Below are 16,124 nucleotides of genomic sequence, written 5' to 3'. Positions count from 1 at the left end.
CATCCCATACAGAGTTTTGCCAACTCAAAAGTTATAGCATGTTGAGCAAACAATTCAAACTGAGCACATTGATAGGCATTCTCTAGTCTGTATTTCCACTTATCTCCTACACTTCAGTCACATTAATTATTAACTAAATAAAAAGAGGACATTAATAGAGTGTAAAAAATAACACTTTAGTTACTTCCATTGTGTAGGTGACTGTAAACTACAAAATGGAAAGAATACAAAGAAAAGAGAATCAAGGAAAAAGATTTCATTTTTATTATTCTAGTCAAATATTTACATCCCAATTTATCAATATGTATGTATTAATTGTGATTTACAGCAATGTATAAATAGGTGCCCATAACATTTTTTTCCAGATAAAAATGCAATAGAAACAAAGCACACAGGAGAACCATACCTCCAACACAATTCAACAGGCAGGACTTTCCCACCAAACCATTCCCACATAAACAACTGCCCCCATCAGGCTCTAAGCTCTTCAGCCTCTCCAAGAAAAAGACTATTTGAATTACACAGATCTATTTTACTCAAAACAAATGTGTTGACTACGCTGGATGATATTTGTCTTCTAAAAACTTCCCCACAAGAGTCGCTTGGCCTTTAAGTGGGGTCTGATGGACCACATGCTTGAGTGCAGATATCAAATACAGGCAGATACCTTATTATTGACTACATAAAATCCACATAGGTCATTTTGTGGACTGGGCCTTCAGGCCTGATTCTGTACCTATTGAAGTCAACGTAAAAATTTCCATTGACTTCAGTGGTACAGGATCAAGTCCTTAATACTTCAAAGTACTACACCAAAAAAGGTGCTGACTGATGTGTAGTATAAGCAAATGGCTCGGCTGCTCTCTTCTGTGTCTCCTACTGTATGTTACCAACTCCACACATACACGTTTCAGAGGTCAGAGTTTGCAGTTACACTTTACTACTGGCGTTTGAGTACAGCAGGAGGACAACATGGGACCAGCACAGTGAACAATATGCTGTCCAAGAGCTAGCATGCTGCTGTGGCAATTACAAACTGACTTCAAACACTGGCTCTTGGTGTTACCACATAACTGTGAGGGGAAGGGATAACAAAAATGTCCACATTTTGGAGCTTCACGTGCTAAAATGAAGAAAAGTATTTCTGATTCCTAAATGACCAAATTAATCTATAAGGCTAGAGTTTAGGAGGAGGATCAAAAATAAATACAGACACTCCCCAGGTTATGCAAGACCCGACTTAATGCAAATTCGCACTTACGGAAAAAGTTCCGTAAGCTAGAAATAGGAATTTTTTAGTTGGGCTTTTTTTTTTTTTTTTGCATAACGTTCGGTTATACGTTTCCAACTTATGCAAAATTCAAGTTACGCGAGGCTTTCCGGAACGGAACAATTGCGTAAATCAGGGAGCATCTGTAAATGAAATAAATGGCATTGAACCGGCCCCTATTATTCACCACTGCTTTCTTTCAAGACAAAATGGATGCAGCAAACTCTTAAAACACACCCCATACATGAAATACAATAGTTGAAACAGATGTTTATACAACCACCAAAGAAGAAGAGAAAAAATGTTCATGCTCAATATTGAAGGAAACCTGTGTGATGCGGGAATCAGTCTGCTTTTGCTTAATGAATTGGAGACTGCTCAAGAATAGTTCACTGGTGCAAGTTAATCAGCTCATTTAGTGCTAACAGGATGAGACCAGATCCTGCAGTAAAAGTTCTGGTTTCACCAGCTTACTCTTCAGGGAGAGTTATAAAAGGGAGTCTTTTTTTCCACTGCTGAACAGATTACAGGACAACAAGCACCAAGGTTTAGGACAGTCCTGAAGTTCTTGTTGCATGTACACCTTAGGGAGGGGACGGTTTTCCATCCATTTGTTCCCAGGACCCCAAATAATCTCATCCCTGGTCTCATACATGGGGAGAACAGAACCCTCCTCATCTCTAACCTTGAAAATCTTTATTTTATTTTGTTTTTTTAAAGGGTGTTGAAACATTGGCTTCTGCTAATTCACTGCAGAAAAGACTAGTTGGATTAAGTTCCTAACTAGAATTTATCTGGGAAATATGAGGTGGGCGAAGGGAAAAGGCCCAGTTGAAGTCCATTCCCCTTCTTCTTTGATGAATTCAGTGGGACCTTCACCCATCTCCTGATATGCCCATAACCTCACAGAAGAGCAACCTGCTTAATGCTGGAGCCATACTGGGGAGATCTCTTGTGCATGACTCTAGAGGAAATCTGCCTGTATCTGCCTTGCTGTGGCTCATGTGGGGGTGGATTCTTCTCTATTTCCTCTGCCGGCATCTTCTAAAAGGCCTTTTTAGTAGGCTGTCTAAGAAAGTGTTAATGCAAGTAGGTTCCAAGCCTTCATTACATGTGTGACTGATGGCTGGTAGTAGGCTTTAACCTTCCAAAGGCCAAAAATCTCCCCCACTCTCCATGTTGGGAAGGTGAACCCAGATGCTGCTCTCTCAACTGGGAGAAGGGTTCATGCATCGGAGACACAGATAGCTCTTGCTGCGGAGACCTTTATGACTATGCTGCAGTCTGGGCAGTATCTCCCTCTCCTTTACTTCCTCAGACAGCAGCCACCATGCTGACCGAAGATGTGGGTGTCTGTCTGGAGACAGACCTTGGACTGCGGAAAATGAGGAGGGATGCTAAGAAGTAAGTGCCAACATTTCTTTATTCCTCATTAGTTTTGTCTGTGTTAAAAGGACATGTGGAGCAGTCACCACTCCAGAATCGGGAGTCCAGAGCAGAACAGAACCTTCTGGCATTCAACTACTCAAGGTTATTTTAAAAAAAAATTAATATGGAAAGAGATGCAGTGCTTCTTTTTCAAGATTTGACGGCTTAAAAACAAAAAGCAACAAAAAACTCTAGTTCCACCTGCACCATAACAAACATTTTTCTTGTGGCCTTTTCAGTCAACTTTAGCAAAAGGCAATTTTAAAATTTCTTTGTGAAGTAAGTCATTATCCCCTTCTTTCTTTACAGTCAAAAGCTCTCCTACATAATACACATGTTCTTAATAGGCGCTTCTAGAGTGCATTTTACAGAATAGAGGAGTAGAAATTAAAGTGTTTTTCTCTCTTTCATACGTGAAGAACATTTCAACGAGAAAGCTAAGCTATTGCTGTCCAAATTTTATTAGAGTGGATTCTAATGTATGCCCGTGTTTCACTATTTTCGCAAGTATAGTTGTATGTGTTTCCACACACACAGCCCTCAAGCCCTCCTGAAGTTTTGACATAAGCCAACAATAGCCAAGATAGAGAGAACTCATGCTAACGAGAGAGAACTCATTATCCCGAACTCACCCCATTAGTGGGCACTGTATTGCAGTATGTATAGTGTGACGGGGCAAGGCCAGATGGCTATAAAAAAGTAGTGGGAAATAGATAAATTAGCTCCAGGCTAAACAAATCCCTCGTACCAGGATAAGGTAAATGGCAGCTGCTCCAGGTCAATTAAGACACCTGGGGCCAATTAATAACTTTCCAGAAGGCAGGGAGAATGCTAGGTTGATTGGGACACCTGAAGCCAATCAGGGACAGGCTGAAACTAGTTAAAAGCCTCCCAGTTAGTCAGGTGGGTGTGTATGTCAGGAGCTGTGGGAGGAAGTTGCGCTGTTGGAGAGACTGAGTAGTACATACCATATCAGGCACAAGGAAGGAGGCCCTGAGGTAAGGGTGAAGTGGAGCTTGAGGAAGTGGGGACTGCTGGGGGGAAGTAGCCCAGGGAATTGTACATGTCATGTTTCTAAAAGGTCAGCTACCATAGCTGATACTATTAGGGTCCCTGGGCTGGAGCTCGGAGTAGAGGGTGGGCCCGGGCTCCCCCCTTCTCTCCCTTCCCCCCCGATTAATCACTGAGACTGGGAGACAACAGAGATTGTGCAAGGGAAGATAGCTTCTCCTCACCTCCCTCGCTGGCTTATGATGAAAATGGCTCAGTAGACTGTGACCCTTGTCTCTAGCGAGAGAAGGGTTATGTGGAGGGTCACAGTGAGCCTCTGAGGCTAGCGAAATCCGCCAGGAAATGCGGGACCGATGGAGACAAGGAGAGAGCTTTGTCACAATAGTAACTACTCTCTTATCTGGCTTTGGATGATATTTGTATTTAGAGGTGTTTTTACTGGGTCAATTACCAGGAATATTTGTCAGGAAAGGTTTATAATGGAGCTGTTAAGAAGTTGAATAGGAACAATATGGACACAAAAGTGAGAGCAGCAGCAAAAAAGAAGTGGGAGGAAAGGAGTACTCAGGGCTTGTCTACACGACTGCTTAAGACACTCAGGATTGTGAAAAAACCACCCCCCTGACTAATATAAGTTAGACTGACTTAAAGCGGTGTCTACATCACTCTATGTCAGGGGGAGATGCTCTTCTACAGACACAGCTTCCGCTTCTTGTTGCAGTGGCGTATTTATGCTGATAGGAGAGAGCTCTCTCGTCGGCATAGCACGTCTTCACCAGAGGTGCTACATTGGCACAGCTGCATCGATGCATCTGCGCTGACGTACAGCACATTGTGAAGCACTTGTGAAGACAAGCCTTTAAGATTCCAATCTTCCTTCCCCCATCCCGAATTATGGGTCACATACATTTCATGAAATAATCATCAAGGTAAGGCAAGAGAACTCAGATTTCCCTCTCTCCCTTTCCAGTGGGAGTACCCTCGCTACAGGAGATCATCCTGGAAGTAGTAGCAGAGACACACACAACCCTGAATGGGCAGGGCACACCAGCAGTAGCAACAAATGGGAACATCTAAAAAAAAATAAGCAACTGTGTACTGGCGGGTGGACAACAAGAGCTTAGCACACACACTGAGAGCTCAGAGCCTTGTGTTATCTCCCTGGGCCAACACAAAATAATAATATGCAACCCCCATTTTCTGGACCTCAAGCATCTACAATTAAAGAACTTGAAAACCATACCCTCAGCTTAAGCAGGCTCTTAGCATACAGCAGAAGTGCCAAGAATGAATACAGTGCACACAGAGCAGATATGTATTATCTGTTTATGTTTGGTTCATACTATTTAAGTGCCTGCTTTGCTAATGCTGTCCCTCCGTCCTCTACCCTTAGCTTTGTTGCCGGTGGCAGTGAACCAGAAAGCCAGACTCTCTCAGCTTTTCTTTGTGTCTGTGTACAAGATGCACTGCACGATTTAGTGTTACTCCCGCTGAAGTGAGAGGGTAGCAGTGCAGAAGTCCCATTTCATGCTCCCCTTTTCATTGTAGGTTTATTTACACCAGGAAGCACTTTACACCAAGTTAACAAGAAGCAGCCATGAGATCATCATTATTACTGTATTGTTTAATTTAATATACAAATGTAAATGATAGAAGGAGAAAATGCAACAAACAAAACTGGCTGTCAAAAGGTAATTTTTTTCCCTTTAAGTTAACACTTTTCTGGTCCTTCTTTCTCATCATTTTCCCTACCTATCCATGTCCTTTCCACACTCTCTTTACTTCCCTCCAGGTCAGCCATGTTCTTTCCCCCAAACCAGTTGCAATATGTTTCTGTTAGCATTTGGTTTCACATCTGAAGTGGGGAGAGTGGCTGAGATTCTCCCAGTGTATTATAAACAATATCAACAAAAATATCTCACCCTAACTGAGTGGTTAAAGAGAGCCCTCCATGTACACTTGGACTTTTCATACTGTCTAGCCCTACTGCTAGCACCAGATGATGTGCTGGTGGACATATTTGACAACAGTAGATAAAAAAATGTTTCTGGTCTACACTAATACTTCCAAAGTTCCTAGCAGTGACGGAGTTGAATAGGGCTAGAGAAACAGTGCAAGAAGCTCTGGGGTAGACAAGGCCATCAGGTGGAAATAGGATCCTTCTATTTAGGTTATCATAATGTGCTCATCACGGTCGTATTTAAGTACCTTCCAGAGTTAAAAAGATAAATAAAGTGATAAAAACCTGTAAAGTGGGGATGAGAAGGGCTCAGTCCTGCTCGCACTGAATCACTGGCAAAGCTTCCATTGACTTTAATGGGAACAAGAAAGGGCCTGAAGGAGGAAGGTAAGTCAAAGCTCTAAAAATCCTCATTTTTTCACGTTCCCCTCCATTAACCATTTGATAGCGCTATTCACTTTGCCTTTGGTAAGTTTTGAAGCTTCTGCTGAAGGGAATGAGAAGCCAAGTTGGTCTTTTTGCTGCTGCAAACAGCTTGGTTATTCTGAGTGCAGAAGTCCAAGTAGATGGATTTGCATATTCACTGTATGACGATTGAAAAATAATGGTACAGTGATTATACAAATATCTCTGTTCTGATTCTAATAATAGTTGTCCACCAAGCAGAGTACAGATATTTGCACATTAGTTTGAGATTAGCTACAGACTGATGATTCAAATCGGATACCCAGAACCAATCAAGGTGCAGAGCTGTTGGTATTGGAAAAAGTTATGCTTTCATATCTGTACAGCATTCTGACTGGTGAAAACAGTTCCATTTCAGTAAAACATATAACAATTGCCAAAATTCATTTTTTAAAGTCAACCCCTTTCTGAGTTAGATCTATATCCTCACGCCATTTCAGTAATGGGATTCCCAGTTTCTTTGGGTAGTTACATGTATGAATGGATGGGACACCAAAGCACTTTACAAAAATTAATGAACTGAGCCTCATAACTCAAATAATGAAGAGGACAAAATTACTGATACAGAGCAATAAGGACTGCTTGGTAAGCTGGGCGCAAACGAACAGTATATGTGTTTCAACACAGCTGACTGTTAAGTCATACATCTAGTAGATTCTATACTCCTGAGGGAATTCTGCACACAATATTTTAAAATTCTGCATATTTTATTTGTCAAAATAACGCAATATAATCATGCTGGTTTCAATTATTTTGGTAATTTATTTAAACTACAATACAATGGATGGAGAATTGGAGTGGGGAGCACTGGAGGAAATCCCCAAACCCACTCTGTCTAATACTAATGGAGCTAGTATTGACCCTTTACTTCTAGTTATTAGTCAACAAATATATGTAGCCATATGCTCAGTGTTACATCATAGGTAACTGAAGAGCAAGTGAAGGCTGGGGACTCAAACTCACAATTTATATTGGCTGCTGACCATCTCCAGAAAGGTCAGTAGCAAACAGTTCATGGAGCACATTTTGATGGGAAAAAATTTTCAGTCCAAAAATTTAAAACCAGTTCTAATCCCTAAAGCACCATAAGCATTTATGGCCACACTGTCTTTTACAATAAGCCTCTGTTAGCCATTCTGGCAATGTAAAGGGGCCTTAAAATTTTTACAACTCTTTTATATTCCTGGGGGAATTCACTAAGAACAATGGGAACAATTCACTAACCAGGCAGGCTGCTACTTTCTGCTCTGCCTGAGGGGACAGAGCCTTCCCCACACCTACCTTCTCAGAAACACCCCAAAGCCCTACTCCTCCATACCAAGTGGGCTGCAATAGTGAGCGAGAGGGACAGTCTCTCTCTCTCACTCACACAACTGCCTAGCCTCACCCCTTAATGGTGATTTACATCTCTACCGGCAGCTCTGGGTGCCCACACCGACCTGCCTGCACTGCCAGGGAGGAGTGCATGACTGCTCTTGCAGCTTCCCTTTGCTTCCCCATCAGAAGTCATTTTTCTGCAGGGAAGAAAAGAAATCTGTGGGGGCCATGAATTCTGCACATGCGCAGTGACACAGAATTCCCCTAGGATTATAAAATCTAGGAACACACAAAGTAGGCTATACTTACAGAATAGGGGACTCTTTCCTAGGAAGCAGTGCCTCTGAAAAAGATTTGGGGGTCTTGTTGGATAATCAGCTGAACATGAACTCCCAGGCAACGCTGTGGCCAACAGGCTAATGTGATCCTTGGATGTATAAAAAAGGGAATCTCAAGTAGGAATAGAGAGGTTAATTTACCTCTGTGCCCTGGTGCGATCGCTGCTGAAATACTGTGCCCAGTCCTGTTTTGAGAAGGATGTTGATAAATTGGAAAGGGTTCAGAGAAGAGTCATGAGAATTGTTAAAGGAGTAGAAAACAAGCCTTTACAGTGAAAGATTCAAGGAGTTCAATCTACTTATCTTAGCAAAGAGAAGGTTAAGGGGTGACTTGATCACAGTCTACATGGGGAACACGTATATGAAAATAGGCTCTTCAGTCTAGCAGACAAAAATAGAACAAAATCCAATATCTAGAAGTTGAAGCGAGACAAATTCAGCCTGGAACTGGGTGTAATCTTTTTTAACAGTGATGGTACTAACCATTGGAAGAATTTACCAAGGGTCATGGTGGATTCGCCAACACTGACAATTTCTAAATAAAGATTGGATGTAGTGTTTTTTAAAAAAGATTTGCTCTTGTTCAAATGGAATTATTTTGGGGAAGTTCTATGGCCTGTTATACAGGAGGTCGGACTAGATCAGTGGTTCCCAAACTTGTTCCGCCGCTTGTGCAGGGAAAGCCCCTGGCGGGCCAGCCGGTTTGTTTACCTGCCGCGTCTGCAGGTTCGGTCAATCATGGCTCCCCCTGGCCGCAGTTCACTGCTCCAGGCCAATGGGAGCTGCTGGAAGTGGAGGCCAATACGTCCCTTGGCCCGTGCTGCTTCCAGCGGCTCCCATTGGCTTAGAGCAGCGAACCGACTTTAAGGGCTCTTAAAACTGGTTTCTGTACTCCTCCCCAAAGCATGGCAGCGGATGTTCCCGGTGTTTGCTGGCATTCAAGCAACATCCGTTCTTTATCTCTCTGTGTTATCCTCAGGAGAGTGATATCATTCATGGTCACCTGATTGAAATAGGGGAATTTTATTAAGGGGACATTCAGAGGTGGCCGTTCCTGCTGGGCTGTTTGCCCGTGGCTGAACAGAAATCATCCCCACTGTTAGCCACGCAGTGGGTGGAGGGGTGAAGCAATCATCCCAGAGAATTGGCTATGTGTCTGTGTGTGAGGGAGGTGGTTAGTTGGGTTTGTGCTGCACGTTAACCTGAAAACCGCAGTCCCTCCTTTTAAATGGCCAACCCATTTTAAAGGGCCAACCCAATGGGTGCTTGGTATGTGAAATGAGGGCGCTGCTGTTTGAAATCATTCCCACATGTTAGGAAGGTTAAAGAAGCCAAAAGACTGTGGCTTACCATGTCTGCCTGCAAGCCAAATTCTGTTGCCCGCCGGCCCTGCGTGTGTGATCTCTCACACCATACTGGCAGGCCCTCGATATAAGAGGCAAAATGCGACCTTGTAAAGAAAGCACACGTGCTATGTAATGTTAACAGCTTGGTTTACCGTGAAAGAGTCTACCCATTGTTCTCTAAAATGTCTCTTTTTAAAGACTAATCTCCCCTTTTCCCCTCCCGCAGCTGCAAACATTTCATCGCTCCACGTACCATCTCCGTCCCAGAGGCTATCAAAGATTAGAAGCAGAAAAAAAGCACTTGTGATTAAATGTTCTCTGAACTCATGCAGTCCGCCCACACTGAAAGAGCCCAGCACAATGCGTCGAGGGAGACAATGTCAGAGTCCAGAAAAGAACAAAATGAATGTGAGGAGAGGAGGGACGAGTGAGAGGAGAGGTGGCATCAGCATGATGAGAGGAGGCACAACACAATGCTGAGGCTACTGGAGGATCAAAGTGATATGTTCTGGCGTATGGTGGAGCTGCAGGAAAGGCAGTAGGAGCACAGACCACTGCTGCAGACCCTGTGTAACCAACAGTCCTCCTCCCCAAGTTCTATAGCCTCCTCACCCAGACACCCAAGAATGCGGTGGGGGAGCCTCCGGGCACCCAACCACTCCACCCCAGAGGACTGTCCAGTCAACAGAAAGCTGGCATTCAATAAGTTTTAGAGTGCAGTTTGGCCTTGCCCTTCCCTTCTTCCCCCCTCCCTCACTCCACCCGGTGTTTCCTTCCTGCCCCACCCCTCACTGGCTACCTTGGCAGTTCTCCCTGCATTTGTGTGATGAATTAATAAAGAATGCATGAATTTGAAACAACAATGACTTTATTGCCTCTGCAAGTGGTGATCAAAGGGGGGAGGGGAGAGCGGTTGGCTTACAGGGAAGTAGAGTGAACCAAGGGGGCAGGTTGTCATCAAGAAACAAACAGAACTTTCACACTGTAGCCTGGCCAGTCATGAAACTGGTTTTCAAAGCTTCTCTGATGCACAGCGCGCCCTGCTGTGCTCTTCTAACCGCCCTGGTGTCTGGCCATGCGTAATCAGCGGCCAGGCGATTTGCCTCAACCTCCCACCCCATCATAAACGTCTCCCCCTTACTCTCACAGATATTGTGGAGCACACAGCAAGCAGTAATAACGATGGGAATATTGGTTTCGCTGAGGTCTAACCGAGTCTGTAAACTGCACCAGCGCGCTTTTAAACATCCAAACACACATTCTACTACCATTCTGCACTTGCTCAGCCTATAGTTGAACAACTCCTTACTACTGTCCAGGGTGCCTGTGTATGGCTTCATGAGCCATGGCATTAAGGGGTAGGCTGGATCCCCAAGGATAACTATAGGCATTTCAACATCCCAACAGTTATTTTCCGGTCTGGAAAGTAAGTCTCTTGCTGCAGCTGTTCCCACAGACCACAGTTCCTAAAGATGCGAGCGTCATGTACCTTTCCTAGCCATCCCACCTTGATGTTGGTGAAATGTCCCTTGTGATCCACCAGTGCTTGCACCACCATTGAAAAGTACCCCTTTCAGTTTATGTACTCACTGCCTTGGTGGTCTGGTCCCAAGATAGGGATATGCATTCCGTCTATCGCCCCACCACAGTTAGGGAATCCCATTGCAGCAAAGCCATCCACTATGACCTGCACATTTCCCAGAGTGACTACCCTTGATAGCAACAGCTCAGTGATCGCGTTGGCTACTTGCATCACAGCAGCCCCCACAGTAGATTTACCCACTCCAAATTGATTCCCGACTGACTGGTAGCTGCCTGGCGTTGCAAGCTTCCACAGGACTATCACCACTCACTTGTGAACTGTGAGGGCTGCTCTCATCTTGGTATTCTAGCACTTCAGGGCAGGGGAAAGCAAGTCACAATATTCCAAGAAAGTGGCCCTAGCCATACAAAAGTTTTGCAGCCATTGGGAATCTTCCCAGACCCACAACACTATGCGGTCCCACCAGTCCGTGCTTGTTTCCCGGCCCCAGAATCGGCATTCCTTGGCATGAGCCTGCCCCATTGCCACCAGGATGGCCTAACTGCCAGGGCCCGTACTTTGAGAGAAGTCTGTGTCCATGTCCTCATCACTCTCCTCACCGCGCTCCTGTCGCCTACTCGTCTGCTTTTGCAGGTTCTGGTTCTGCATATACTGCTGGATAATGTGTGTGGTGTTTAGAGCGGTCACAACTGCCACGGTGATCTGAGCGGGCTCCATGCTTGCCATGGTATGGTGTGAGCAGGAGAGCAGAGTGACAGTGGAAGCGGCGGGTGGATGACAATGCTGACAGCAACATGGCGCCCACACAGAAAAAGGTGTGAAATGATTGTCGGCTGTTGCTTTCACGGAGGGAGGGAAAAGTAAGGGGTAGGCTGGCAGCAGACAGTGCTGCTGGCTGGGAGAGCAGCCTGGGGCAGAATGGCCCCCTCAAGGATTGAACTCACAACCCTGGGTTTAGCAGGCCAATGCTCAAACCACTGAGTTATCCCTCTACCAATATTCCAGGAAGGACTGAATCTCCTTAGACAAAACTTAAAGAAGAGAATGACTTAAGTCACTCCCATTTATGTCCAGGCACCCGTCAGACCTCACCAAGGTCTGCCAGGAGCACCCCTGTCAGACCTCACCAAGGTCTGCCAGGAGCACCCCTGTCAGACCTCACCAAGGTCTGCCAGGAGCACCCATGTCTACCCAGGTGCCCCAACCGACCTCACCGAGGCCGGCCAAGAGCACCCAGGAGACTATGAGGACGGCTACTAGTCATACTGCACTATCTGCTGCCACCAAGCAATGAGCTGCTGCTGTGTAGCAATACAGTCCCACGTCTGCCAGCACCCAGGAGACGTACAGTGACGGTGAGCTGAGCGGGCCCCATGCTTGCCGTGGTATGGCATCTGTACGGGTAACGCAGGAAAAAAGGAGCGAAACGATTTTCTGCCATTGCTTTCATGGAAGGGGGGTTGAGGGGGGGGGCTGATGACATGTACCCAGAACCACCCGCGAAAATGTATTTTGCACCATCAGGCATTTGGATCTCAACCCATAATTCCAATTGGCGGTGGAGACTGCGGGAACTGTGGGATAGCTACCCACAGTGCAATGCTCTGGAAGTCGATGCTAGCTTCGGTACTGTGGACACACTCCTCCGACTTAATGGTCTTAATGGTTCTAAATGGGGACACACACAATTGACTGTATAAAATCGCTTTCTAAAAAATTGACTTCTATAAATTCAACCTAATTTTGTAGTGTAGACATACCCTGGACCTCAAAGCTCGGGCCTGAACATCTACACTGCAATTTTATAGCCCTGCAGCCTGAGACCCACAAGCCCGAGTTAGCACACCCAGGCCAACCACAGCTACACCGCGGATCTTTTATTGCAGTGTTAGCCATACCTTGTATGTTTGGGACCTGGAAGAAGCGTGAAGGCCAGAGAACAGCAAGAGGTGTTTGCTGGCTAGTGTCCCCCCCACTCAGAGAGCTAGAGCCAGAGGGCTCAAGGACGGAGGAACGGCAGAGGGATTTCCTGCTGGATCTAGGCCAAAGAAACCAAGCTAAGGTCCAGAGAGGGCTGAAGACAGGAGAGCAGCAGAGGAACTGACCTGCAGAGGCTGGACTCTCCAAGGCTGCAGAGCTGGACCCAGAAGAACCATGAGAGGGCTGGGGGAGTGACGGATGCTCCCAGCAGAGAGATGGTGGGTGTGTGTGGGGTCCTGCTGGGAAGAACAGGGTTACACTCCAGCTCGGGGGGCTGGCATCGCTGTCCTGGTACATGGATAGGAGAAGGCTGTGCTGAGCGGGGGCATGGTGAGGGATGCCAGGGCTATGTTGTATATACTCTTTGGACTATAATGGGGAAAATATGGACTATGATTATGGGACTTTTATTATGATAAATGTATACAGAACATTTGCAATAACTGAACCCCACCAGGGCTATATTTATACTTGAGAAGACTCTGGAGACTAATTCTGGGGATTCTGAAGGAGAGAAACTGGGGCAGGTGTGCCTGTCATGACGTGGCCTGCCACAGAAGGGTGCTCCTGTTGGGGCTGCCCAGTGACACCCTGACAATGTCCTGTTTATATGTAAACTCCCCCACCATCTCCAGAGGCTGGTCATATTTCTTTCTTGTTCCACTCCCCCACTAAATAGAAGCACCATTAAAAATATATAAGAGAATCTGGCATTTAAAATACTGCATGACAGCAGCGGTGTTATTTAAGATTATGTAGTGCTTTAATAATTCAAAAGCAGAATCTGTCTGGACATTGAATCATCAGACATGTACATTTGCTGCATCTCAAGAGAGTCTACTGTGCCTTCCACAGAGTTTCCAGACAGAAGATTATGTCTTGTTTGTTGCTCACAAAGAACAGTGACCTAAGGTGAACTCGGTTAATGTAAAATACATCTTTTCACTGCTGCATATATAGTGGGCATTCAACGTAAAAATGAAGGTACAGGAATTATGTTTCAGAGTAGCAGCCGTGTTAGTCTGTAGCCGCAAAAAGAAAAGGAGGACTTGTGGCACCTTAGAGACTAAAATTTATTTGAGCATAAGCTTTGGTGCATGTGATGAATGTATCTGATGAAGTGAGCTGTGGCTCACGAAAGCTTATGCTCAGATAAATGTGTTAGTCTCTAAAGTGCCAGGAATTATGTATTTTTGAGGTGAACTTTACCTCAGTGCAGCAGCCATCCAAATATCACTTCTTTACTTCTCAAGTGACTATTAACACAGGGGCATATATTCTGTTACAGAAATTTTCAACACTGTAAGCTAATTTGGTTAACAACATTACAAAAAAATCTGTAAAAATTATTAAAAACAGCAAAGTCATAATATACCCATAAACTTTACCTATAAGCTTTGTTAAAGCCAGGTTCATATTCACTAGAGGGTAGGTGCCAAACGCAGGAAAAAGAGGTTAAATTCTTAGCTATTATCCTGGATTTAATAGATTTACATTTAGCATATGAGATTTTAAATCTGGTCAATAAACATAATGCAGGATTTCATAAACATCATCTTGCACAATTCTGAGTTAGAATATTACAATATTCACAGCAGTAGCGCTCTCTCTTTAAAAAGAAAAAGACTGACAAAACACAATACACATAAATAAGATGTGTATTATTACTACAAACATTTTTTCCTAATACTAGTGTATACATTTATGAAAAATGCATTTTAAATAGTGTTTAACTGGTGTTAAATCTTCTAAAATGATTTTCTCTTGAGCTGGCACTATGGCTTAACAAGGGATAAAAGAAACACTCTGATTGGCTCATGAAATACTAGTTTAAGATGTAGAGTGGTTGCTATGTGATGTTATAAATAATTAGCATACCTTATTTCAGATATAGCTGTGGCCCAGATTTATGTTTGCACATTGGCTCAGCAAACTACAGGGCTAGTACGCAACTGTAAGATCCTGCACTGAGGAAAGAGGTTTATTTTTCCTCAGTCTGAGAATGGCAACTGTGGTTACGAAGTTTACACATGCCATAAAACCCAGGGAAGTACCTGTCTTTACAGCACAAGTGACCTTGTGACAAGCGGCTGCTGTGAAGACACTATGCCAACTGGAAGGGTTCTCCCCTTGGTTTAAGTCAGTGGCTCTCAACCTTTCCACATTACTGTACCCCTTCCAGGAGTCTGATTTGTCTTGCGTACCCCCAAGTTTCATCTCACTTAAAAACTACTTGCTTACAAAATCAGACATAAAAATACAGAAGTGTCACAGCCACACTATTACTGAAATATTGCTTACTTTCTCATTTTTACCATATAATTATGAAATACATCGATTGGAATATAAATATTGTATTTATATTTCAGTGTATAGCATATAGAACAGTATAAACAAGTAATTGTCTGTATGAAATTTTAGTTTGTACCGACTTTCCTAGTGCTTTTTATGTAGCCTGTTATAAAACTAGGGAAATATCTAGATGAGTTGACGTATCCTCAGGGTACGCGTACCCCTGCTTGAGAACCACTGGTGTAGAACCACTCTGAGGAGAAGTAGCTAGGCCTACAGAAGAATTCTGTCGACCTAACGCTGTCTACACCGGGAGTTGGTTGGCTTAGCTATGTCGCTCGGGGAGTAGATTTTTCACACCCATGAGCGATGTAGCTGGGTTGACCTAACTTGTTAGTGTAGGCCCTAGACATGCAAATGTTCCTACATGATAAGAGAAACACAAATTATTTGACAGTATTGAGTTTAGAATTATCTACTGAGTAATGCTCTCCTCTCTCTTAGTTCTTCACAATCCAACTGGGGAAGATAAACTATTAATATATAAAAGGTTATGGGATACTTTAAAACACCTATTGAGAAAATACTGATACTCAAAAGCTGGGACTCATTAATTTTTACAAGGGGTGGGGAGATAAATGGAAAGATCAGCCAGCACCAAGAGTGGTCCCCTTCACTGGATGATGCGGCTCTCCCTAAGAGAGCTAATACAGTGATATTCAATATTTTAATTATGTTATGGACTGGAATGGAAAAGAGTTCCTTTTTAACAGCAAAGTAGAAGAACAGTGATGGGGAAAAAACTAGTTTAGGACAATAAAGGCTGGAAGATTTTGGTTTTTTGGTGGGGTGGGAAGGATGGGAAATGCAAGATACTCCTTTTCTTAATCTCAGACTTCAGAAAGACACATGCTCCATGCTGGAAAAAAAGGGAGAGGCAGCAAGAGACTGTGACAACTTGCCTGGGGATACTTGCAAGCACAGACTACAAAATATTCCAGTCTGTTGAATTATTTGTGTGTGTGTTTTTGTCTGATAGGAACAGCAGAAATACCAAACCAACCAATACCCACATGCATAAGAAACTCAAGGGATGTATCTAATAATTTTGAATTTCAAGTACCTAATCAGGTTTTTGATAATGCTATGGATTACAAGATTCCTCCCAATGCTT

General features: G+C 44.0%; 1 protein-coding gene across 8 annotated transcripts in view; it reads right to left on the bottom strand.

Moving 5' to 3' along the window:
• STOX2 (storkhead box 2) overlaps positions 1-16,124 on the bottom strand; it is a 244,525-nt gene that overhangs the window by 19,401 nt on the left and 209,000 nt on the right. Inside the window, exon 1 of one of the 8 annotated variants that reach the window (XM_073341763.2) lies at positions 12,784-13,269. The exons of the other annotated variants lie outside the window; for them this stretch is intronic. Coding sequence (XP_073197864.2) covers positions 12,784-12,955 — 172 coding nt within the window. The 5' untranslated portion in view covers positions 12,956-13,269. Of the gene's footprint in view, positions 1-12,783; positions 13,270-16,124 lie in introns of those variants that run through there. 8 annotated transcript variants of the gene reach the window in all.

This window comes from Lepidochelys kempii, chromosome 4 (genome assembly GCF_965140285.1).
Source record: "Lepidochelys kempii isolate rLepKem1 chromosome 4, rLepKem1.hap1, whole genome shotgun sequence".
In the NCBI taxonomy this organism is placed as follows: Eukaryota; Metazoa; Chordata; order Testudines; family Cheloniidae; genus Lepidochelys; species Lepidochelys kempii.
This window is presented reverse-complemented; position numbering and strand designations above follow the sequence as displayed.